Below are 26,939 nucleotides of genomic sequence, written 5' to 3'. Positions count from 1 at the left end.
TAGAAACCCACAGCTGATTTATTTCAACTTCCTAAGCTTCCTACAGAACATCTGAGATAACTGCAGCCAGTCATCTCTCCTGTAGGGCTATAAAATTTCAATCAAAAGCAGAAACACATTTTTAAAAAATACACAAAATATATTATAAGCAGAGCTAAGATTATACACAGAGACCAGTATTGCAGTTAATCAACAGAGTGTAGCTAATACATCTCCTCCCCATTAGGATACTTCCAAGCTAACTGGATCAACCAGTGGCAGAGGATGCCGGACTCAATGGAACCATTAGTCCAACCCAGTCTGGCACAGCTTCTGTTCCAAAGGACGATATGCACGAAATCAGATAAGATAAAGCAGTCCCTGCACGTCACTTCCTGTTCACTTGTGCTGTACCAACAACACATTCATTCACCTGTGAGACAGCAGAGACGTTAACAGTGAGGCTTGGAGCATAAGAGACTGTACCCGACACATCTTGCATACAATTTTGTTAACTTACCTTACTGGCAAATCGTAGCGAGTTAAGAGACTCGGAGAAATTCTCACCCAGGGGTGAAATATTCACAAACATCAGCCTGTATGAACAAAAGATGGGAAAAACTGTCAAGCCAGCTTTCTCAAAAATAGCATCTCCTCTCTGGGCCAGAGCTCACAGTGTTAATAGACTACAATTTATGCTGACGGGAAAAGATGTGACACCTGGACACAAAGAGCTATAACAAGGCAGGAGACTCCGGGACAGAAGTCAGCATCCTAAATACTCACATTTTAGAATTACCCCGCAGGCTGTTCTGAAGCAGGTATGTCAGTTTACTGTTCCGGTAAGGGATATGGGTGTCCTGTTTGAAATGAAACACTTGATTGCATGTTTGAGACCAACAGCTTATTCTTCAAACATGAAAACAGACTGATTTTCAAGAGTACACAGAGACTGTAGGTCTCACTTTTGCAACAGAAAATTGCAGTAAGTCTTAACTTTTCCTATCCCTGGGAGGGCAGATTTTATCCAAGAAGAGAGACATGCTTAATCAGGTGCCAATATTTCAGGCTCGGGTTTCACATCTTCACTTAAAGCAATCAGATTAAGCAACTTATTTCCCTACAAAATGCCAGAACGAGTAATCCAAATCTAAAATCAGGAAAAGCTTTGACCTAAAATCTCTCTGCTGTAAGGACAAATCCGAGACCTATATAAACAGGACTGTAGAAGGGAAATGAATAAGAACAAGGTAGGAAGTACAGTGGTACCTCGGTTTGCGAGTGTTTTGCAAGACGAGCAAAACATTTGCAAAATCGGTGCCTTGGAAACCGAGCATGGCTCGATTTACGAGCACCCCCCCCTGCGATCCGGCACCTCCCCCCGCCACGATCCAACCCCCCCCGCCATGATTGGGCACCCCCCCACGCTTCTTACCCTCATCTGGGCACTCTTGAAGATCGGCCCTCGTCTGCTGGGCCTTGAGCATGCTCAGATGCTCAAGGCCCAGCAGATGAGGAGTCTGATCTTCTAGAGTGCCCAGATGAGGGTAAGAAGCGGCGGGAGGGGGGGGGGGGTCGGATCGTGGTGGGAGGGTGCCGGTTCGAGGCAGGGGGGGTGCCGGATCGCAGGGGGGGGGGGCCTGATCGCAGGGGGGGGCCTTCGAGGGGAGCAATGCCGGTTCTTGGGGGCGGGGGGGAACGCATCAAAGCGAGTTTCCATTATTTCCTATGGGGAAACTCGCTTTGATAAACGAGCATTTTGGATTACGAGCATGCTCCTAGAACGGATTATGCTCGTAATCCAAGGTACCACTGTAATTTAAAAAAACATGCAGATCAGCGTATACAGTTACCTTGTTGGAGAGACAAGTGATCACTAGGCCAAGGTTTGAAAGACTTGAATTAATGGCTTGCGTTTCTTTCAGTCGATCACCCTTGGAGAGGGATTTATCCAGTCTCTCACTCCCAGCAAGATCTACGAGACTAAGGACAGCTGATGGGAGACAGAAGCACACAGATTATAGTGACTGAAACGCATGAATTAAGGTCGATACAGAAAGGCCACACCACTTACCATTAGTTTTTAAGTCTCGCGTCTCATTCCTGCCTTCAATGCGCAGTTGAAAGATGCTGTGACTTCGAGAAGACCGATCATTCAGTGTTGTTTTGGCTACCGAACGATTCATTTTTGCACAGTGCAACAGCTTGCAAACCTGAGGAAAGAGAGATTAGATTTATATGAAATTTGCCTGAGCCAGCCTATCACTATGTACAGCCATGCAGGTAACACGGTTTGGTTCCTTAGCATGATTTCTGCTCAGGGCAAAAACATTCAAATCCCACTGGGAAAGAAAGCCTCAGCCATCACATAATGGTGACGTCTTTTTTTTTTTTTTTTTTTCAAAATTCTTTATTCATTTTTCCATCTTACATGAAGTACACAATATTACATCAGTTAAAACTTGTATACATCACTTGAATTTCTTTCCAATATCATCTTAAATACATAAAATTATACCCTCCCCACCCACCCTTCCCACACATATTTTAGTCAAAAATATCATATAAATATTATATTCTTATCTATTGATTAAACCTTTAATAAAACTTAATACCAACCCCCCTCTCCCTATGTATAAATGTACTTTCAGTGGAAAATGGTTTCTAATCATTGCAATATTTTGTTAATGGCCCCCAAATCTTTTTAAAATTAATATATGAGTCAAAGGTGGATGTTTTTGTTACATCGAGTTTTATGGACCCCTACACGTTTACAGAAGTTAGATAGTACTAGATCCAATAGATGCTGGCATTGTAGATTAGAAGTGGGGACGCTGGATCATTTAATTTTTTTTTGTCCCTGTGTAAATGCTTTTTGGAAACTAATATGGCCCCAAATTAATAAATTATTAGAAAACCATGTAGGACTCTCATATGATACTATATTATTTGGTACAGCGATGAGAACTCAGAGTCCAATTTCTGCAAACAATAATAAGTTATTATTAATATTGACAGGGGTCGCCATGCAACAAATTACTCAAAATTGGAAAGACTATACTAAATTAAATTATACATTTTGGTGGAATTCAGTTTGACACAAATATAAGATGGAAAAGATGATAGCATTACAAAAAGGGAATATTCATAATTTTAAAAAAATATGGGGACCATTGACTAGTTACTCTAATGATCAGATATCTTAGCACATGGATAGTTTATGTTTGGGGTTAGGGAGGGAAATGTATATCATATGGAAATAGGAGTATTGATAAAAAGGGGGGGTATTTATTTTCTCTTACAAGAATATTTGATTGTAATTCAAGTGATATGTGAAAATTGCCTTTTATTATGTATATTCACTTGATGTAAGAATTAAAAATGAATAAAGAATTATAAAAAAAGAAAAATATATATACAATTCCCTTTTTGTATGGCAATTGTTCTTTCCATTTTGTAAATGTGGCACAATTAATTCCACCAGAAGGTATAGTTAAGTCTATGGTGACATCTACTAGTGGAACATTCCAGAAGGAGCTGTGTTTATTTTAGCTTGGTTCACGAACTATCACTACAATGGCCAGGGCAATTATAAACCAAAGCTTATGGCACTGTAATCCAGTGGAGACTAGTTTTGATTAAAGACAAAAATTGGCATATTCCTGATAAAAGAAACTTATTTCCCTCTCACACAAGCTCACGTTTTCTAGCGCTCATTCAGGTCCAAATAGATATTCCCACATGAAACAGAAAAAGAATTCCCCATTCCTCTAACATTTATTGGCTTTCTAGGGATAAAATTCCTCATCTTTCCCCTGGTGGTGGTTACCTCCTCTTGGGATGCCACAGGCACATACTGGAGATTAGTGACATGAAGCTCCTCGTTGGTTGCGCTGACCCTCTTGATCTCATAGTCCACATTTTTCTCAGATCTCCTCACGAGAAGATCTTGCAGGGTCTCATTATAGATTTCCAAGAAGTTTGCAGTAAATTTGTACTAAAAAGGATGTGTGAGAAGAGCAGCATGAAGTCACAAATAAGGAAGTTCAGAAGAAACATTTGAAATAAGGGGAGAAGTACATGCCCAGAAGAGCTTATTAGCAGAGAGCAGAATAAAAGCACGCATGGGACAAATATGAGTATCATGCTACAGGCAGCCAAGGAAAAGAAAAGAAATGCAGGGACCTTTCATGTTACTCAGTAATATGAAGCTATAGAGTAAGGCCTCAGGCCTCAGGATACATGCAGTCATATTTCAGGATACCCACAATGAATATACATTGGACAGATCTGCTTACAGCGGAAGTAGTACATGCAAATTTATCTCATGCACATTTGAATATCCTGAAAACCTGGCTGGATGGGTGTGTCCCGAGGACCCCTGGGTTTAAAGGAATAAAGGAAGACTGCTTCTGACTTCTAGGAAGATTAAAGGGGACAGCCATGATCAGCGCCCCAACAGCACAAGGTGGCCACATGTTCAGACACTTGTTTTACAAAGTACAGCAGAAAGAAAGGTGGCCTACCAGCTTGATTAGTTATCAGGAAATGGAAAGTAACTGGTGTTGGTGAATTCTCATGCTCACCTAGGCAAAGCTTTAGAGATGCACAAGGAAAAGCCACAGTGCTTCTCTGCCATCTACTAAAGTGAAAGAGAATAAGGCAGGCGGCAGCCTTGGTATCTGGAGGGAACATATAACACTCACAGTCCAGCCCTTGGATTTCAGCTCTGCAGCATGCTGAAAAATTTGCTGAACTGCTCTTGGGATCATCCCTATTGTTTCATCCGTCATGTCATCTGGTCCCTCCATAGTGTAAGTCTTCCCGCTACCTGTCTGCCCGTAAGCAAATATGCAGACATGGTATCCATCCAGCGCAGACTAATGACAAGAGGGAAGAAGAAACCTGTTATAGGTGTTCTCTCTGGACAGCAGGATATTAGTTGTGTAGTTTTTGTTTATTGCCAGTCTTGGTGTGTTGCCTTTCAAAAACAAATAAGTTACAAATCACCAGCACAGCCTTGTATGGGAACGATACTCTAGTTTCAATCTCTCAAAATGTATGAGCCACCGCACAAACACACTTCTGTCTGCCACTGTCACATGGGACCACCTCAGTCTAATAAGCAGAGAACAGAAGACAACTCCTTGAATACGCAAGGACATGGATTCTGCTTATATATGTAAATAATTTGGGTTTCTCAAAGGACGAGCAAGATATTTGATCCTCACAGCCATAGGTGCCAACATTTCAAAATGACTGAGGATGCAGAACAAGGAGAAATTAGGTTCTTACCTGAGAACACATTGACTTTTGGCAGTATACAAGTGGGCTGTGCAGTCCCATCTACAATCCGTCTGACGAATAGCCAAGCAGGAACTAAGAGCTATAAACACAACTCCACACTCATATGGAGAAGACAAAATAGCTGTCCAGATTGGACGCTGTTGGATATTGAATAGAACACAAATCCTTCAGTGTCCCCATGATGACTGGGATTTCCACCAACCTTGGCTGACCTAGAGGAGTAGGAATTCTGAGCTGGGCAGTGATGTAGCAAGGGTAGGTAGCCTCCTCCACCCCACACCTGTGCCCTCCCCCCCAAACCTCTTTAAATCTTCGCCAGCATGAATAGGTTCTCCATGGACAGCTGATCATTTCAGCCACACATGTGGTGACATCAAGGAGCAACTTCTATTTCTCTGGCTTGCAGCTCATGCCCGCGCTGGCTTTCCCTCTGATATCACTTCCTGGCCTCATGACCTGGAAGTGATTTCAGACGGGAGCCAAGCCGGCACGAACAGGCCAGAGAAATTATGAGGTGGTTCAGAATATTATAAAGATGAAAGCTAGAGTAGTGTTTCTACACAGGCCTCAGTGGATGACATCTATGCTGCGAGAACTTGCTATCCTACAATATGCAACTGTTTCAAAAAGAGAAACAGCTGCAAACAAATCATTTGGTGGCCCAATACCTTCCCCATCCTTTCGTCTTCAAAGGCTATCTCCCTTCCCCTAGTAATACCTGCACTAGCAGTGATATCTCCTCAAACACTTCAGCCTGGGAAGATGATGGCGGGAAGACATGGTCAAAGCTGAAGTCGTATTTCATGTCCTCTTTCTCTCGGCCAATGTGGGACTAAAATTGAAAGAAAAACATTGTATGTTTCCATCCAGCCCTCTGCACTTTGAAAGCTCACATCAAGCCAGAGTTTTTAAAAGTGGAGGAGTTAGAGCAGCAGGCAATCCTGGTTCAAGTCCTTCTGCTGCTTCTTAAGATCTTGGGCAAATCATTTAATCCTTCATCATCTCAGGCATAAAAATTAGACTTCAAACTCATCGCTGTAATTCTCACTATGGGGTTCTGAACAAGTCACTTAAGTCTGACCATGTACATATAAACTAATAACCTGATTTTGCTGCTCACTGCCAGCACTGAATCTGGATATTAAATGCCAGGCCTTTTCTGGCGACTGGCATTGAATATCTACTTTCAATTTTGGCCGTCAGTCGATAACCAGTTAAGCTAAAATTCAGCACTAAACACCTATCAGCTAGCGCATAGAAATAGTTCAGCTATTTGTGCCCTAAACTTGGCTGGTTAATGCTGAATATCAGGGCCTAAGTATGACCCATCCCTGAATACCCTCGTTTTTAACCTCAATTGTACTCTTTTCTTTTTAAAATTGTATTTCCCCCTACTATCCTCTTGTTTTCATGTATGTTACGTCTTGTCATTAACAAGTATGTTTGTTGTTTTTTTTTTTTTAAATAAATCTTTATTCATTTTTCAATCTTACAAGTGCATCAACAAATACAATCTATTGGGCTTAAATAAAACACTTAATATTTAGCAATAAGTCAAATTAGAGAGTTGTTCCCCATTTTAATTAATTTTAATTAATTGTTAAACGCTTAGAATTTGTGATTAGCATTTTAATAAACTTGAAACCTATTATATCCTGCTGAATATTCACAGATAGCCAGAGATCTCCCTTCCCAACTCACTTAGCCATATCACTGCAATGACTGTCCTGCCTTTTCTGGAACCCTGTAAACATGATCTCCAGCCACAGTCCCTCAATTATGGGATTTGGAGTAGAGAATGACACGGGGACGATCCCCGTGGGGAACCGCGGCGTGGCTGCGGGCTATGGAGACTCCATAGCCAAATCACTGCAGACACTGGGACAAAAGTTTTCACCGCCCGCAAAAACGGTGAAAAGATTTGTCCCCGCAGGCAAATGTATCCCCTTCTACATACTGCGATTTACCGGGTCTTCACCATGTGTTCGGTTCACTTCAGGACAGGTGTCTGATTTTTTTCCGGCGGCCATGCTTGTCGGCCATGTGGTCTCCTCCAAATCGTCTCTCTCCACCCGACTTGCATGTTGCCTGACTCCGCCCCCTTCAATATTCTGGCTCCTCATCAGTCAGTTCTTTCCTGCTCAAGAAGGGGACCCATCGCTACTGCCACACATGATATTTAATGGGTTGCAGTAGCAATTGGAAATCGGGGGATTTCGGAGCTGAGAGGCAAGCCCAGGATTTTTTTTGGAGTCGCTGCTGCAGACTTGGAGGAGCTGAAATTTCATTGGAAACTTCAGCGCTACAAGTAGAGGTAAGGTGCACACTTTCCTACTACTTGCCTGCTCAGGGTTGGCGGCAGCGGCGGCGGCAGGGGGGGGATTCTTTGACCGGTTGGAGACGAGAGTCTGGCTGAGCTGGGAGCTGGTTCTTTTTTTTTTTTAAAATCTGAGTACTAGTGTAGTAGTGTGCTGTGTCCATTCCCATGGGTTACTGAATCCTATTCCTGAACATGTGCTGCAAGAATGGAGGAATCCAGCACATGTTCAGTATGTAACCCATGGGAATACGTTAATAAAGATAAGTATATAAAATCATACCTGTTTGAGGCTTTTATGCATGCTGCGGTGACGGGGCGGTGAATGGGATGGCAGTGGCGGTGACGGGGCGGTGAAAGAGATGGTGGTGACGGTGACGGGGCGGTGAAGGGAACGGCGGTGACGGGGTGGTGCAGAGGATGGGGGGACGGGGCGGTGATGGGGACAGATTTTTTCCCCGTGTCATTCTCTAATTTGGAGTTCTCACCTCCGCAGAGAAAAACACTGCCTCCAATAGCATCCAAGCTCGCCAGGAATTAAATTCATGTCATTCTGCATCACCACCATGTCAGCCCTCTCATTTCAGGTTTTTAACAGCTATGGGGAAGCCGTTTGTTTCTTTATATCATCCCAGACCATTGGGATTTTACTGGCCATTAATTTTGTCTAATGGGTTATCTGCTGCTACTTCACCGGCCCAACTTCCTCATGTCTGTAACAACACAGGTAACATCTCTCTCCCTCTACCGATGTGAGGAACCACAAGTAATATGGTATTCCCCATGATCACTCCTGTCCTCTCACCTCTTCCGTCTTGGACAGGACCAGGCTCTTCTTGTCTTGAGGAGGGAAGTGAATGTGATTTAAATTCTTCTGATCCTCTGATTTTAATAATGGACGAACACGACAAAATACCCGGATATTTCCCTGCACAAAGAGACGAGAAAAACCCAGAATATTCTTCTGTCAATGTGAGTCCCTCACACCCAACGCAGTCCTTTGACCACAGTAATTTTGAAGCAAATCGGACATTAACTTTAATACGAAAACTCTTCATACTCTCCTTCATTTCGAAGATTGATTACTGTAATGTAGTATCCTTACAGTCCTGCCAGGGTCTTGATATTGCTGCACAATCATAAATTAGCTATACCGTCTTTAAAGATGGGCATCGTTTAGATGTAAAGCTTTTTTAAAATTATTATTATTGTGCACCATCCCCGTGGAATCATCTTCCAAATTATTTCTGATTAGAAGAGAATTATAAAATGTTTCAAGTTTTTCTTAAAACTTATTTAATCAAGCCTTCAATACAGAATTAAATGGCAAGGGTACCATTCATTAATATTTAGTTCAGATTAACCAGTGACTGGTCATACAAGTAACATAGTAGATGACGGCAGATAAAGACCCGAATGGTCCATCCAGTCTGCCCAAACTGATTCAATTTAAATATTTTTCTTCTTAGCTATTTATGGGCAAGAATCGAAAGCTCTACCCAATACTGTGCTTGGGTTCCAACTGCCGAAATCTCCATCAAAACCTACTCCAGCCCATCTAGACCCTCCCAGCCATTGAAGCCCTCCCCAAAATGGCCATATACAGACACAGAACGTGCAAGTCTGTCCAATACTGGCCTTAGTTCAATATTTAATATTATTTTTTGATTCTAGATCCTCTGTGTTTCTAGATCTCAGAGGGATTCAACCAGTCATGGATAACTGACTTTTCTCTGACTAAATAATGGTGTTCCTGTAATTATATTTTTATCTGGTTGGTTTTATTATTTTTTTTTAACTTTTGTACAATAAATAAAGAATAAAAAGCCTCCAAAGAGCAAACAAACCAAAAGAAAAATGGAGAAGGGGGAGGAAGAGACGACTGATGCCAACACAAGAGTAACATAAGGGAGCTATTCTACAATACTACTGGATCCCTCTGTCAATATGTGCATGTCTCATCTGTCATACATATTTTAAATTCAAACAATTTTTATTGATGCAAACATCATCAAATACAGCAAATACAACATCAAAGCACATCAATAATGCATCAACTATTATAATATAATATACATAATAAAAGACAATTTCCAATTTCAATAAACCCCCACTAGATGTGTTTGAACCTTTACCATCCCTCTTCACTCCCACCCCTCCCCACCCTATAGTACTCTTTACCCCAATGATACTCTCTTCATTTAACTAAATAAAAGCCCAATTAAGAGATCCAACTTAAAATCGCACTACGGCCCTTAGGATGTAAGTCTTGCAAATAAGAACCCCAGATTTGTATAAATAACATCTTTCACTTTCTTATAATTCCGGCATCTCTAGCTTCCCAAGTGGCCAGCTGATGTATTTGGTTTCGCCAATGTCAAAACCTCGGAGGATCGGGGATCGTCCAATATTGTAATATACATTTTCTAGCCAAGAGACTCATTTTCCTACACAACGCCCTATTTCCTTTAGGTAAATGTGTCATACATATTTTAATTATGAAAAGCTCCCCCTTTTTATCCTTGTAAACCGTTTAGGTACACTTTGATAGATGGTATATCAAGTACAGAATAAACTTATTATGCACCCACTAAAACTGCATTTCAGCACAGAGCGCCTGCCTCGGGAGACAAAGTCAAACTGGTTTACTACTGGGGCAGGAGATCTTTTTAGTGGTCCTCCCCATGTTTTTTGGTTTGCTTTATTTATTGCACACTGCTTTGATCTACCCAAGTTTAAGCAATATATCACATTTTTAACTAAACAAACCACCTGCTTCCCAGTTGAGATTCAGTTTGCAGTGCCCATTGCTTTCCAGTGGGGCCCATCACCGAATCGAAGCAGCAGCTCTCCCAGAACCCGTTTTTACCCGCAGGTCTCCATCAATTAAACCCAGCCCATCCCACAATCCCAAACTTTCTGACCTTAAGCTCCTGGATGATATTGTGAAGGTGCCGCCGCTCCATTTCTTGCGTGTGCAGCTTCTCCTCCTTCCCTTGGATTTCTTGTTGGAGATCACCAATTTGTATCTGCTGAGCTTTGGTCTCATCTCCCAGGTGGGAGCTTTCTTGTTCTGCTAGCTTCAGTTTAAGCTGCAGGAGGAACAGAGAAGAGTCAGAAAGTAGGCCAGAGCGGAGCCAGCCTGATTAGGATGTAAACAGGAGGGGACAGACTTACCTCCGTGGAATCCAGCAGTCTAGACAGGCTTTGCTTATCTTCCTGCAGCGCCTGGATTTTCTGAAGCTGGTCTGTGATCTGCTGCCCCTGCCGGGTGCTCAGGCTGGTCATTTCTGTCGCCTGGTGGAGGGACTGTTGAAGTTTCTCCTGAGTTGTTTTCATATCGGTCTCCACCATACTGTGAGATTCATTCAGAGGGTTAGACTTCTGGTCCCATAGAATGCGTTCCTCATTCCCCATAACATAGGAAGATACGAGATCACCGAGTAGGTCAGATTTTTCCTTCACTACCTTCATTCTAACCCACTATATCCAACATCCCACCCTCTTTCCCTTTGTTTCTGTTGTCTTTGTCTATGTTAAAGTCTTACTCTGTCACTCCCTCTTTTAAATTTTGTACATCACATTGAATTTATGATATTGTGGTTTAATCAAAATTTTATTAAACTTGAAACCCATAGCACCTCTCATATCTAAGCCCAAGGATTTTATTATCCAAGTTTTTAAACAGCCCAACCCCTATTAAGAGCTCAAAAGCCATAATGCAAGCAAAGCTGTTCGTCCTGGCAAACAGTTCCACATATTCTCCCACCGACTTTGCTGGTCCGTCGGTTCCTCTCACCACAATCTGCAGCTCAGTTCCTTTTTCTCAACCTTCAATGTATCCAGTTGTCGCTGCATCTCCTCCATGCTCCTGCGCAGCTGCGTGTTATCGCTGGACAACAGATGTACCTTATCTTTGTAACCGGTCACCTTATCTCGCATGTCGCTGACCTGACCCTTTAGATCCCAGGCCGCACGCTTCTTCCCAGGCACTGTGGCAACAGCAGCTGCAGATCCTGCTGGAAGGGAATGCCAGAAGACTGCAGACACTGAAGACAAAATGTCTATACACAAGGAAGTTGGGAGAGCAAAAGACAAAAGGTGCCATAGACACAAGTGTGTCTTTCCAGGAAGAGGAAGGGAGCAGATAAATAAGGATAAAGGGAATCAGTTCCTCGTGAGGTTCACATACACAGACCAACTTACCTGTCCTGGGAACAGAAATGGAAGGGGTAGGCTTTTTATTGACCACTGGTGGGAGAGGAAAAGAGAAGGGAGGGATAGCCATGTTAAGTACACTTGTATCACATATCCACCAAATGTGCATCCCTTCCCCTTAAGCATGGTGGCATAAATACCCCCCCAAAAAACAAAACCCCAAAACCAAAACTAGCCACATTAATCTCTTGTACCGTCCAAGACTGTGTTCTTCCTAGCCCTTGGTTTATTATGCCACCTCCGCCTCTACTCCACCTCACCACTAAAACACACCTCTGGTAGATGCCGAAGGAGCTCTGAATCCAGACCTGGTTGAAGACATTGATTTTCTTCCTGCAGATTAAAAGAAAAAGGCCACATTAAAGTGCAGCAGATAGTGGAGTTGTTTATCTGTAAAGGGGGTTCTCTGTAAAAATGCAGCCACGCTTCACAGTGATGTCATTTGATCCTGTATACTGGGATCTCTCCTTTAAGAACATAAGAAGTTGCCTCCGCTGAGGCAGACCAGAGGTCCATCTCGCCCAGCAGTCCGCTCTCGCGGTGGCCCATCAGGCCCACTGCCTGAACAGCGGTCTCTGACTAATTTTACCATTTACCTCTAATCCTATCCCTATAACCTTACCTCTACTCTTATCTGTACCCCTCAATCCCTTTGTCCTCCAGGTACCTGTCCAGACCCTCCTTGAAGCCCTGTAGCGTACTTCTGCCTATCACATCCTCCGGCAGCGCGTTCCATGTATCCACCACCCTCTGGGTGAAAAAGAACTTCCTGGCGTTTGTTCTAAACCTTTCCCCTTTCAATTTCTCTGAGTGCCCCCTTGTACTTGTGGTTCCCATAGTTTGAAAAATCTGTCCCTGTCCACTTTTTCTATGCCCTTCATGATCTTGAAGGTTTCTATCATGTCTCCTCTGAGTCGTCGCTTTTCCAGCGAGAAAAGCCCCAGCTTTTTCAGTCTGTCAGTATATGAGAGGTTCCCCATACCCTTTATTAGCTTAGTTGCTCTTCTCTGGACTCTCTCAAGTACCGCCATGTCCTTCTTGAGGTACGGCGACCAGTACTGGACACAGTACTCCAGGTGTGGGCGCACCAATGCACGATACAGTGGCAGGATGACTTCCTTCGTCCTGGTTGTGATACCTTTCTTAATGATACCCAACATTCTGTTCGCTTTCCTTGAGGCTGTGGCGCACTGCGCCGACGCCTTCAATGTTTTGTCTACCATCACTCCCAGGTCTCTTTACCTAAAGTAAAGCTTGGCTTTGCTGTGGATGTGCAAGAGCCCCCACATTGAGGATAGCTCCTTTTCCTCTTAAGCATATGTTGCATTGCTATATACGCTATATTTGGCAGAGATAGAGGGTGGGTAAACATGGATCCATGCTCTTGGTGTCTACAGAGAACTATCTTTACAGCAACTCCACTTTGTCTGCAAACATGCAAGAGAGATATAGGCACACCTCATGGTAAGTCCCAAACTTTTAGTGTGACAATGATAAGGGGATGGATTAATAATTAAAAGGTGAAGAGTTAGCCTAGTACTGCTTCATCAAATGCCAGGCCTTGGGAGTGGAAGAATTCAAACAGTAATATCGGGTGAAACAGTATCAAAAACCAGGAGGCAGCCTTGTAGACGTCTACTAAAGGAGAAGTTCTAAGAATTGCCCCGAGGCCAATGTGGCCTGATAAAGGTTGGCTAGCATTTGTATAACAAATTAATACAGTGATGCCAGCAAGAGGTGGTTCACTTAGATGCTGGCAATCCTGAATTGTTTGGATTGAGGATGACCAAAAACTAGGATGACCTACAGCTGTCTATGGTGTCTTGTAAAATAGAAAAGTAAGCCAAATCAAAGGCAAATCTTTAGCTGGAGATCATGAGGTCTTGGAAAAAAAAGACTGAAGTACTATGGATTGGACATATCCCATTCCAGCAGGGGAGAGCCGACGGAGGAGGGCTGCAGTCCGGCCATCGGATCAACGGTTGGCTCGGGGGCCCGTTCAAGCTGGACTTCAGTTTTGACTGTTTTGATTTTATTTTCAATTCTTTTTAGTTTATGATATATTTTTTAATCTCACTTATTGTTTTACCACTTATTTTGTTTTATTTTATCATTCAAATTTCATTTAAATTTCTCCAGAATTCTATTGCTTCAACAGTTCTCCCTCTGCATCTATTCTTATCTCCCCTCTTTTTTCAACCTTTCAAAGTCCTTTAGATCATTGTAATCTTATTAGAATGTTTATTTTCTTATTTTTCTCATCTATTCTCTATTTTATTTCTTCATTACTCTACTAATTGTCATTTTTCCAGGTACTTTAGTTAGATTGTGAGCCTTCGGGACAGTAAGGGAATTTCTAAGTACCTATTTTACTTATAATTTTAATGCACCCTATTGTCTATTTTTCTGTAAACCGCTTAGAATCCTAACGGAGTTTAGTGGTATATAAGAAATAAATTGATAAATTGATGGAAAATCATATTGCAATATCATATGATACAATATTATTTGGAATGATGATGAGAAAAAAAAGTCAAATTTCACCAGAAAATAACAAGCTTTTATTAATTATGACAGGGGTTGCCATTCAGCATATAACTAACAACTGGAAGAATTATAACAACCTAAATTATACATTTTAGTGGAATACAATATGTCATATATTTAAAATGGAAAGAACAATAGCAATACAAAGGGGGACATATACTAAATTTATAAAAATATGGGGGCCATTGACAAAATACTGTAATGAATAAATAGTAGGATTTTTCTTCTTTTCTTCTTTTAAGGATCTTTTTTTATGACACACATAGAGGGGGGGTAAGGAAAATAATTTCTACATAATATGTTATAATATATTATACAATATGTAATGTATGATTGAAAAATAATAGAAGGGTGGGGGGAGGGAGAGGGGATAAAATTTATTTAGAACATAATGTATTAGATATAAAAATGTTATTGAATATTCATCAATTGTATTCTAACATGTTGTACACTTTCTGTAAAATTTGAAAATTAAAAATATTATATTAAAGTAATAAAAGGGTGGGGGGAGGGTGAGGGGGAAAATTAAATTTAGATATATAATGTATTAGATATAAAAGTGATACTATGTATTTATCAATTGTATTTTAATATTTTGTACACTTTATGTAAAATTTGAAAATAAAAAATAATGGGAAAAAAAAAAAAAAATAAATAAATTACATTACATTACATAACATATAAAGAAAGCTATTAGAGAAAAACTGGGTACTGAGAGGTTATGAATGCTTGCAGCTTGCTAACCTACTTAGCTGAAGTTAAGCAGAATGGCTCAAAGGGTTCCTTCATGAGTTGGTTCAGGACTATACAGTGGTACCTCAGAATCCGAACGCCCCAGAACTCGAATGACTTGGAATCCAAACTTTTTTTGGTAGTAAATTTTGTCTTGGAATCCGAACACCCTGCACATTCTATGTGTGTGTTTGTGCCCCAGAATCCAAATGCTACTTTGGAATATTTGTTAATATTTACCTTAAAATCCAGTGTATTTCCTGTTAAAATTTGAGTTTTTGGGACCCAGGAACGGATTAATCCAGTTTCTATTATTTTCAATGAGAAAAACTGTCTTGGAACTCGAACGGGGTTCTGGAACGGAATAAGTTCGGATTCCAAGATATCCCTGTATTTTAGATCCCATGATGGAAAAATGCTTGAGTACCTGAATAAATGTGGGTAAACCATTCTGAGCTCCCCTGGGGTGAACGGTATAGAAAATGGAATGGGATCTTGAAGAGGAGGATAAAATGTTTGATAATCCTCTTATGAATCGTGCAACAGAAGAGAGGAGGTCGAGACTGATTTTCCATTGATTTGATAGATGGTGGTACTGGGGGCAGAACTTCTGCCTCTTCAGGTCTGGGGATATCAGTAGACAGCAGCACAATATTTTTCATTCATTCAGGAGGGAGGGAAGGGTTGGTGCAATTAGACATCAGGGAACTTTTCTTTTTAAACAGGGGTTCGTGGAGGAGGAGATCTGGGCCCAGGCAGACAGGGCTCAAGTACCGACAGGAAATGAAATATTTCCTAAAGAGCTACCTAAGAACATAAGAATTGCTGCTGCTGGGTCAGATCAGTGGTCCATCGTGCCCAGCAGTCCGCTCTCACGGTGGCCCCTAGGTCAAAGACCAGCACCCTAACTGAGACTAGCCCTACCTGCGTACGTTCTGGTTCAGCAGGAACTTGTCTAACTTTGTCTTGAATCCCTGGAGGGTGTTTTCCCCTACAACAGACTCCAGAAGAGCATTTCAGCTCTCCACCACTCTCTGGGTGAAGAAGAACTTCCTTACGTTTGTACGGAATCTGTTCCCTTTTAGCTTTAGAGAATGCCCTCTCGTTCTCCCTACCTCGGAGAGGGTGAACAACCTCTCTTTATCTACTTTGTCTTGAGTCCCTGGAGAGTATTTTCCCCTATAACAGCCTCCGGAAGAGCGTTCCAGTTTTCCACCACTCTCTGGGTGAAGAAGAACTTCCTTACGTTTGTACGGAATCTGTTCCCTTTTAACTTTAGAGAATGCCCTCTCGTTCTCCCTACCTCGAAGAGGGTGAAAACCTCTCTTTATCTACTTTGTCTTGAGTCCCTGGAGAGTGTTTTCCCCTATAACAGCCTCCGGAAGAACGTTCCAGTTTTCCACCACTCTCTGGGTGAAGAAGAACTTCCTTACGTTTGTACGGAATCTGTTCCCTTTTAACTTTAGAGAATGCCCTCTCGTTCTCCCTACCTCGAAGAGGGTGAAAACCTCTCTTTATCTACTTTGTCTTGAGTCCCTGGAGAGTGTTTTCCCCTATAACAGCCTCCGGAAGAGCGTTCCAGTTTTCCACCACTCTCTGGGTGAAGAAGAACTTCCTTACGTTTGTACGGAATCTGTTCCCTTTTAACTTTAGAGAATGCCCTCTCGTTCTCCCTACCTCGAAGAGGGTGAAAACCTCTCTTTATCTACTTTGTCTTGAGTCCCTGGAGAGTGTTTTCCCCTATAACAGCCTCCGGAAGAGCGTTCCAGTTTTCCACCACTCTCTGGGTGAAGAAGAACTTCCTTACGTTTGTACGGAATCTATCCCCTTTCAACTTTAGAGAGTGCCCTCTCGTTCTCCCTACCTTGGAGAGGGTGAACAACCTTTCCTTATAAGGAAATTGGGTCATTAGGGCATAGACAGGGGGTGGGTAAGCAGAGTGGGCAGACTTGATGGGCTATAGCCCTTTTCTGCCGTCATCTTCTATGTTTCTATGTTACTAAGTCTGTCCCCTTCAGTACCTCAAATTACTGCTGTGATTTCAACGCACACAGTGGTATGGTGTGTCTTTTTTCTTTTAGATAACTCATTTTGTGATAGAAGTGCAGGGATACAACCAGTTAAATTGCCCAGCAGACGTCACCTGTATCCAGTCTATAGTAGTGAGCAGAGCTTGCCTAGGACCTCCGACTCTTACAGATGCCAGCAGACCTTACCTGAAGCCTGAGACCTGGTCACAGATGCTATTGCTAGGGCTTTGGGGCGAGTGGTAGCAATGCTGGATGGGATCCTTCGCTGAATAATTTCTTCCTCAATCGAAGACTCACAGTGCCGCTTCTGGAGAAGAAAATGAGGTAGTGTTAGAAAAAAACTGGCTAGTTGTCTATCCCAAGAATAGCATCCTGTGTGGGCACTTGCAGAGAGAAACTTGACAAATGGGATATGCTCTGAACTTGCAGCTCTCTCTGAAGCCTTCCAGTGGAGAAACACCCACTGATCTTGCTCTTCTGCTGCTTCTGGACAGAGTTCCAGCATTTGATCAGTGGCTTTGTGTATCAGACTATAAAGAGAGAAATTCTAAATACCAACCCTGGAGGTTTTGGGGAGCCCCTCAATCACTTCTATGGAAGAGAATAGTCTAAAGAGAAACTGGGGGACTTCACCTCCCATCTTCTCATATGGGTGGCTACCTGCCCCTTGTCACCTACTGTGCATATATGTCTCCCACCACACAGCTGCTGCCATGCAGAGGTCTTATGCTTGCTCCTTCTGTCACTCCCCCTTACCATGTCAATAGCTGGCAGGTTGTCTTCATTTAGCACCCGCTTATTCCGAAGGCTACTGGAAACAGGTAGCCGGGATGTGGCCTTCACTACAAGTGGTGGCTTGTTCTCCATCTCTGTAGACTCTGATCGGAAAGGGATAAAAAGCCAGAGTCAAAACTTTAATGCAGCACAGTTTATAGCCCAGTTCAGGATGCCCCAGGCCATTTGCGAGTAAAATTTTTCCCTTACTAATTTGCTTTCCTTGAGTCCCTCCAGACCAGTCCAGATGTGTTAGTATAATTGTACTCATATACTTTTCTACCAGCACATGGAGACTGAGAACCACTGGTTTACCTTATAAAGGAGTCTGGGGAGTGCACAGTTAAATAGGATTTCTATAACAAAGCAATTAAGTAACTAATTTTCTTTCAGAACCAAGAGACAAGAAATATTGCTTCAAGTACAAACTCAAGATTAAGAGCCCTCCAGGGACAGAAAAAGTATTTACTGTACCTGAATGTAAACTTCAACAGTTTTCTGATTTGCAAATAGTATATAAGACATTAAAGGATAATTTCATGTAAAGTCATTTCAAGGAAGGTCCCCACTCAACCATCTCAAACACTGATGAATTTTTTTCAGGGGATATGTTGGGACCTCTAACAAAGATATCCAAGGTTTGGGGCATGATCAAACTAGTGGCCCTTTATTTGGGCCACTTTTTGTATCTGCAGAAGATACTAAAAAGATGTCAGCTTTGGATTCAGGTTATGGAAAGAACAGTTGGTCAACCAGAGCGAAAGCCACATTTCTAGGACCACTTTTTAGGCCGAATCCAAACATATGGCTCAGAGTGGTGATAGATGCTTTGTTGGATTACTATGGGGTCACAAAGTAGGTAAAAAAAACTTTGCTGCAAAATGTGTACTTTGACCAGTTATGCCGCCTCATCTAGAAGCATTCCAGGAAATGGAAGCGACTACTGCCAGTGGATGCCCCACAAAGTTTTAAGACCACTCTGCTCTTTGTTAATGAGATAAAGCTTCATCAAAATTGATGAAAAAATGTTTGCACATTTTTAACTATGTTTGAAGTCATATCACATACGTGTATATATGGTGAATTTTTAAACATTTTCAAACTTGACAAACTTTGGCACAGCAATGAGAGCACAGAGTCAAATTTCTTCAAATAATAACAAACTTTTACTTATATTAACTGGAGTAGCAGTTCAACAAATAACATACAATTGGAAAAATTATGACAGGTTAAATTATAACTTCTGGTGGAATTCAGTATGCCATATATATATAAAATGGAGTGTACATTTGCAACACAAAGAGGTTATACTGATAAGTTTAAGAAGATTTGGGGACCATTAGCAGACTTTTGCAATGAATGATACAATTTTCCCATAATAAGATATTTGATAAGAGGGGATGTGGGTGGGTTTATTTTATTCATCTCATAATATAAATAATTTATCATTATATCTTGTTGTATTGTATGCAATTTTCAAAGGAAGGGGAGGGGATGGGTTTATAATTTGAGTAATAGTTGGTATACTTATTAAGTATGATATGCTTTTTCAATATTATAGTAAAGGATTATAGAATGATACGTTGTATTTACAGTGATGCATGAAGGAATATCAAGTGTGTAGTCAATGAAATTGTATAAATTTATGTGATACACTTGTTGTTAAATGAAAAATGAATAAAAAACTTAAAAACAAAAGACAAACTTCACACACTGTGTTGAGAGAGGCACATGCCAGTAACTTAAATTTTACTAAGAACGAGCTTCAGAAATCGAGGTGAGGCAATCCAGGCACTCACCAGGCCTCATTCAGTCACACGGGCTGCACAGGCTATGGCAAATTAACCATAGGCTCCTCACGCAGCCGAGAACCGCAGCAGTAAAAAACTCAAACTTGAGAAAAACCTGCGTCGGTCTCGGCTGTAGAGCAAATACACTCTGCACCTCTACACAGCACATTGTGGAAAAACATGGTCAAAAACACAAAACTAAAACAAAAATACAAAAGTCCAAAATCAGCACAATCAAGCCAAGTATTTAGCTGGAACCAGTTGGAGTGTGCTCTTTTGGAAAACTGCAGACGGGCACACCTCTCCCGGATGAATTCCATTATTCAGGGCACAAAACTCCTCTTGCAAAACTTCCTCTTTTAGTCCAATTTAAAAGTTCCACAAACTAAATTTTGCAGCTTCACCACCAACAGGCAGATTTCCAATCCACTCCGGCAACAGACCCCACCTCTCACAGCTTCCAGTCACCAGTCCAACACAGTTACAAACAGCACTTCTCAGCTCGTGGTAGAAAACAGCCAACAAACAATCCTTCCTCGACAAGAGTCTTGTTTCACATCTTCACGCTGCGTCAGGAGAAAAGGGCTTAAAGCCCAAATCAAAAATAGAACACAAGCATTTCTCACATCACCACGGCAATGGCTCCAAAGAGGCAGGCAGATTTAAACACACCCCCTGCAACATAAACATCATAGCAGGCACAGGTTCAAAATCAAAGACCTCATAGACAGCATACTGACACAGCATACCTTAATAGAAAAGCTGCCATTCAATGGCATTGTTCAGTCCTACAGGTTCCAACGTCTGTAGAGTATAGATCCAGAATTGTTCTCTCTGTCTTAACTTTTTCTTGAAATCCCCCCCTCTCTTACCCATAAATAACTGCTCCAGTACAAGACATCTCAATTCCTCAAAGCCATGTCCAACAGTAACCAGTGTTGCACCATTGGGGCTTCACTTCTTTTTGAATTTATACATGATCGATGTTCAAGTAGTCGTGTTTTCAGCATTCTTGAAGTCTGGCCCACATAAATACGATCACAAGGGCATCTTACAGTATATATCACCATCACAGACTCACAGGAGGTGTTATGTCTCAATTTCAAGCTAAACCGTTCTTTCCCAGTAGAATTCAGCAGTTTCATCTATCACCTTGCAGATAGAACAGTGATTACATCGAGTGATACCTCCTTTCTCTTTCTGCATGGTAGACCACACATCTGACCTACTCAACATATCAGCAATATTAGTATTCCTGGAAAACGCTATCTGGAATTAAATTGACATGCAGCTCTTGATTGGTGAGGCCCAACTTTAGTACAGGAAGAGGTGTTCGGAGCATATCACGAGTGATTTCCTTCACTCGCCGGAACTCCGGCTGCCCTCTCCTATCTCCCCCGCTAAAAATTGTATTCGTGGTTTTTCAACATTCACGGGGATTCCTGGAACGAAACCCCCGCAAATATCGGGGGAGTACTGTATTACTATTGAGAAATACCCCCGCGTTTTCCTGAAGGAAAAAGATCTCATCATCCTGAGTTTCTGTTCTGTACAGGAAAAAGTGGCATTTTACTCATTAAATGTCACGCAAGTAAAGTGGGCCCCACTGGTTTCCATTTCTCTAGGGGGGGAGGGTACCCACTCACGTGCTGGCGCAAGTAACCAACTTGGCGAGGTAAGTTGCCAATCCATTTCTGAATCCGAGGTAAGTACACACTGCATTTCCGAGTCAGAGGTAAGTACACACATTGCAAACAGTATTATAGGAGTCCAATTAGTTCAAGTGGGAATATCTACACAGAGACATAGCAAACATAAGGTATGGATGGCTATGTACGTTAATGCCCAGTATTTGGGCAATAAGATTCTGGAATTAGAGATGGAAATGAGGACGCCGACCTAGATGTGGTGGTGATATCCGAGACTTGGTTCACGGACTTCCATGGGTGGGATATGGCTATACTGGGATACAACTTACTTCGGAGGGACAGAGAGGGCAAAATGGGAGGAGGGGTAGCACTATACACTAAAGAGGACATCAAGTTACTAAAATCGCAGATGTCAATTATACCGGGGAATCCCTCTGGGTGAATTTGGCTAGGGGGAAGGACAAATGCCTGTATCTTGGTGTAGTATACAGACCTCCAAGACAACAGGAGGACATGGATATAGAATTAGTCGAAGACATTGAGAATATCACTTTGCGAGGAGACACAGTATTGTTAGGAGACTTTAATAAGCCTGATGTGGATTGGAACAATCTTTCCGCTAAGACCAGCGGCAGCAGGAAGCTATTAACCTCAATAAAGGAAGCGAGACTCAGACAAATGGTATTAGAGCCCACTAGGGATCGGGCTATACTAGACCTAATACTCACCAACGGAGAAAGTGTCACAGAGGTCTCGGTAGGCGATACGTTGGCCTCCAGTGACCACAACATGATACGGTTCAACCTCAGGAAAGGTTTCACTAAGTCAAGCACATCAACCAAGGTCCTCAACTTTAAGGGCACAAACTTCGAAAGCATGGGAGATTTCGTCCATCAGGCACTGCAAAACCATGCCAAAACAGATAATCTAGAGGTAATGTGGTCAACTCTGAAATCAACCTTACATGAAGCAACCAACCGCTACGTCAAATCAGTAAGTAAACAGCGAAGAAACAATAGACCACAGTGGTTCTCTGCGGAGATCTCAGACCTCATAAAAAAGAAGAAAAGAGCGTTCATCCTCTACAAACAATCAGGGAAGCGAGAATCCAAGGAAGACTATCTGGCAAAGTCAAAAGCGGTCAAAACGGCTGTCAGGGAGGCCAAACTCCGAATGGAGGAGAACCTTGCAAAGAACATCAAGAAGGGTGATAAATCCTTCTTCCGGTATATTAGTGACAGAAAAAGAAACACAGATGGGATAGTACGCCTTAGGAAACCCGACGGGAACTACGTAGAATCGGACTCCGACAAAGCCAAACTTTTAAATGAATACTTCTGCTCGGTCTTCACTTGCGAGGCACCAGGATCCGGCCCTCAGCTGCCGACGAGGGAAAACTTGGAAGACCCGTTTCGAAATTTCGAATTACGCTCAGCAGTGTCTATGAGGAGCTATCAAGACTCAAGGTGAACAAAGCTATGGGACTGAACAAACTACACCCCAGGGTGCTCAGGGAGTTGAGTGACGTCCTGGCGGAACCGTTATCCGCGCTCTTCAATCTTTCCCTAAGTACAGGAAGAGTCCCGTTGGATTGGAAAATGGCTAACGTCATTCCACTCCACAAAAAGGGATGCAGGACGGAGGCTGAGAATTATAGACCGGTGAGTCTCATATCGATAGCGAGTAAACTTATGGAAACACTAATCAAACGCCAATTGGATACAATCCTGAACAAGAAGAATCTACGAGATCCCCATCAACATGGTTTTACAAAGGGAAGGTCCTGCCAATCAAATCTGATCAGCTTCTTTGACTGGGTAACAAGAAAGCTGGATAAAGGGGAGTCCCTGGACGTCGTGTACTTGACTTCAGCAAAGCGTTTGATAGCATCCCACACTGCAGGTTATTGAGCAAGATGGGTTCGATTGGACTGGGTGAAACATTAACCGCATGGGTTAGGGACTGGTTTAGAGGTAGACTTCAGAGGGTAGTGGTAAACGGTACCCTCTCCGATATGACGGAGGTAATCAGCGGAGTGCCATAGGGCTCGGTCTTGGGGCCAATCCTATTTAACATCTTTGTAAGAGACTTGGCTGAGGGGCTTCAAGGTAAAATTACATTATTCGCTGATGACGCCAAACTATGCAACATAGTAGGCAACTGCACAACAGATGAAAGCATAGTGCCCGACAAAAGCTCAATGCCCGACAGTATGACGCAGGACCTACTCCTGCTGGAGCATTGATCAAAGACTTGGCAACTAAGTTTCAATGCCAAAAAATGCAAGGTCATGCACCTTGGCGGCAAAAATCCATGCAGGACTTACACCCTAAATGATGAGATCCTAGCGAGGACTGTAGTAGAACGTGACTTGGGGGTGATCATTAGCGAAGACATGAAGACTGCCAATCAAATGGAGAAAGCTTAATCCAGGGCTAGACAAATCATGGGCTGTATCCGTAGAAGTTTCGTCAGCCGTAAGCCCGAGGTCATAATGCCGTTGTACAGATCCATGGTGAGACCCCATCTGGAATACTGTGTACAATTCTGGAGGCCGCATTATCAAAAAGATGTGCGGAGAGTTGAGTCGGTTCAGCGAATGGCCACCAGGATGGTCTCAGGTCTCAAGGATCTCCCGTATGAGGAATGACTAGGTAAGTTGCAGCTGTACTCACTCGAGGAACGCAGAGAGGTGACATGATCGAGACGTTCAAATATGTCACGGGCCATATCGAGGTGGAAGAGGATCTCTTTTTCCTTAAAGGACCCACGGCAACAAGAGGGCATCCGTTGAAAATCAGGGGTGGGAAATTTCATGGCGACACCAGAAAATATTTCTTCACCGAAAGGGTGGTTGATCGCTGGAATAATCTATAGCCCTTATCTGCCATCATTTTTCTATGTGAAGTTGTTTCAGTGCGAAGGCAGTGTAGGTTTCTGGAGTTATGTTTGACGCTACTTTGTCTTTTAAGGCCCAAATCAAGGCAGTAATATCCGGCATGTTTTTCAAATTATGTCTATTTTCGCAGGCTACATTTTGAACCGTTATCACATTGATGACTACACTGCTACTTGACTACTGTAATTCCATTTATTTAGGTTTGCCTAAATGTGCCTTGCGCGCACTGCAGTCGACACAAAATGCCGCTGTACGCCTTATTGAACATGTTTCGAAATTCAATCACATCACTCCAATACAAGCAAGAGCTTCATTGGCTACCTGTTGGTGCACGGGTCGAATTTAAGGTTCTTTGCATGATGGTTCTTCAGAAAACTGCCTTTCAAGTGTCCGCTCTTTATTGTGGTGGCATTGTCCCTCCCACGAGCTACGGTCCTCAGACAGTTTGAAACTAGAAATTCCGTCACTAGCCGCCGTAAGGCTTACAGGGAACCGTAAATCTATGTTTTCTGTGCAGGGCTCGGCGCTTTGGAATGCCTTACCTTTGGCGTTGGTGAAAACTGTTTTATTTTAGTGCTTTTTTTATGCTAGACATGTGACTATGTGAGTTAGAGTCGCTTGTTTATTGCTTTCTGCTCTCTTGTATTTGTCGGTACTGTTTTTTTATGAATTTGTATGTGCTTATTGTAATCCCCTTAAATTTGTAGACAGGCGAGTTATAAATAATTGTAAATAAACAAATAAAATAAACCCTGCTAAGCTAACTGCTTTCACCCCATTCTCTGCTAAGCTAACTGCTTTCACCCCATTCTCGCTAAGCTAACTGGTTTCACCCCATTCTCTGGCAATGAATGCCAGAGTCTAATTATTTATTTATTTACTTGGTTTTATGCTCAGAACGAGTTACAAGTTTACAGACATATTGAAGTGTATTTAGACAAGGTGATGGCAATCATGGCATGGCAGGACATTTTCTGACAGAGATGGCAAAACATAGTTAACAAAGCATAGTAAATAATATGACAAACGTGGTAGGGCAAGACATAGTATGACGAACACTGCATGACAAAATATTGCATGACATAGTTTTACAAGTTTAGCTAACAGCATGACAACCATAGTATATCAGTATACAAGCATAATATGGCAAATGTATGTTGAGCGAGAAATGCTTTCTCCTGTTTGTTTTAAATCTACAAAAACAAGAAGAAAGTTAGGGAGGGAACTGGGACAGAGTTGAGTTAAATCATTTGCAGCTCAACATTGACAGGTCCCTTCTCCCCAGTTTCTTCCTCCTCTTTTTTTGGTCTTCACCGCGGGGTTGTTGGCTCCGCTTTAAATCTACTCCTTTTACTAAGGTGCACTAGCAATTTTAGCGCACGTTTCTAGAACTAACACCAGCTCAATGCTGGCGTTCAGGTCTAGCGCGCGGGGCTACTCCTGCGCGTTAAAGCCCTAATGCACCTTCGTAAAAGGAGCCCTTAGGGCACAAGATCATAATTCTGATTTGGTTTCTCCTTCCTTCAAGGTTACATTACATTAGGGATTTCTATTCCGCCATTACCTTGCGGTTCAAGGCGGATTACAAATGGATTGAGTAGTTTGTACATTTCTTTGACTTAGAAGTTCATACGTCTCTGGGATCTCAAAGACATATCAGGAAATATTCTTGTTGAAATTTCCCGTAAAATGTTTTGTGTCTTATCAGAACAAGAATTACTTATTTTTTGGACCTAAACAACTGGTAGGATTTATAGAATCCAAAGAGCAAGTAGCGCCTATAGCTGAGAATGTCTAACCTGCCATGAATGGCTGTAGCACCGCATTTAATTGCCGCTTTCTAGGTTGGATAAGATTGTTAAATTTATTTTCTAAAAATCTCTCTCCAAAGTTTGTGGACTAAATAGATTTTAATAGAAATCAAAGGTAATAATAAAAGTTGAATAAGAGAAAAATATTTTAGCCTTTATCTGGCAGTAGGAAAAAATAGATTGTGTTTCTATGCAGGTGAAAACCAATAAGTTACTAAATAGATTGGAAACATAAGTGAATAACCAAAACACTGACTTAAGTGGATTTGGTTTATAAATTTTCTTTTTAATATTTCCTGTTAATTTGAAATACAAGTAGTGTATTGCTTGTTTGTATTGATAAAACTCAATAAACAAATGCATAAATTAAAAAAAAAAAAAAGTTCATACGTAGTAGTTGCAGGTTAGGGTAATTTTTGGAAAGAGTAAACCCAACCCCCCACCCGTCCGCTGTCTCTCACCTCCCCAAGGAACCTCCGGGTTACTGGGCCTCCTCGGTGCGCCTCCCCGCTATTTTCGTCCTTCTCTCCCGCCCTCGATCTCTCTCTTTTCTTACTTCGCCCTGGCGCACGCGCGCTCACTTTTTTAAAATTTCAAACCGCGGGCGAAAGCGCCCGACCAATAGGCAGCGGGTGTCACCAAAAAAACCAACCGGAAGGCGCATGCGCAGACCGCGGCTTGCGCTTTCCTTCCGCATCGGATCGTTCTCCCCCCCCCCCCCCCCGAGGGAGGTGGGTTCCGGCAGTATAACGAGGACCTCAAACGACACTAGAAAACGAGAAGGAAGAAAGCGCTGCGCGCCACTCTCTCTCCGGAGGCGAAGTGGTACTGGAGACGCCATCTTGGAAAGGTCAGGAGGAGCGTTTGCCATCTTCCGTACAGTCAC

At 42.3% G+C, this 26,939-nt stretch overlaps 1 protein-coding gene across 2 annotated transcripts; it reads right to left on the bottom strand.

Annotated features, from left to right (window-relative positions):
• KIFC1 (kinesin family member C1) lies at nucleotides 1–26,884 on the bottom strand. Of its 2 annotated transcripts, none has more exons than XM_033924546.1 (17): nucleotides 26,515–26,884; nucleotides 17,887–18,008; nucleotides 17,317–17,437; nucleotides 12,095–12,154; nucleotides 11,810–11,854; nucleotides 11,403–11,622; nucleotides 10,781–10,958; nucleotides 10,528–10,695; nucleotides 8,409–8,531; nucleotides 6,005–6,118; nucleotides 4,686–4,859; nucleotides 3,809–3,976; nucleotides 2,054–2,192; nucleotides 1,833–1,972; nucleotides 766–839; nucleotides 500–575; nucleotides 1–412 (listed from the first exon to the last, which is right to left on the bottom strand). In XM_033924546.1, the coding sequence occupies exons 2-17, from the start codon at nucleotides 17,995–17,997 to the stop codon at nucleotides 368–370; spliced, it is 1,956 nt and encodes a 651-aa protein (XP_033780437.1). In that variant the 5' UTR covers nucleotides 17,998–18,008; nucleotides 26,515–26,884; the 3' UTR covers nucleotides 1–367. The 2 variants fall into 2 exon arrangements, with proteins under 2 accessions (XP_033780437.1, XP_033780438.1); XM_033924547.1 differs by having other exon boundaries at nucleotides 11,403–11,619; nucleotides 26,515–26,883.
• Between the last annotated feature and the right edge of the window lie 55 nt (nucleotides 26,885–26,939).

This window comes from Geotrypetes seraphini, chromosome 16, assembly GCF_902459505.1.
Source record: "Geotrypetes seraphini chromosome 16, aGeoSer1.1, whole genome shotgun sequence".
NCBI classification, from domain to species: domain Eukaryota; kingdom Metazoa; phylum Chordata; class Amphibia; order Gymnophiona; family Dermophiidae; genus Geotrypetes; species Geotrypetes seraphini.
Note: the sequence above shows the minus strand (reverse complement) of the source record. Positions and strands in the feature narration are given on the sequence as shown.

Coding starts and splice junctions, on each gene's coding strand:
- KIFC1 (XM_033924546.1), bottom strand. CDS start 17,997: ATGGAGAACAAGCCACCACTTGTAGTGAAGGCCACATCCCGGCTACCT. Junction 11,855..12,094: donor TCCTTCGGCATCTACCAGAG/GTGTGTTTTAGT, acceptor CTCTCCCACCAG/TGGTCAATAAAAAGCCTACC. Junction 2,193..3,808: donor CTGTGGCATCCCAAGAGGAG/GTAACCACCACC, acceptor CTCTTTCCTCAG/GTTTGCAAGCTGTTGCACTG.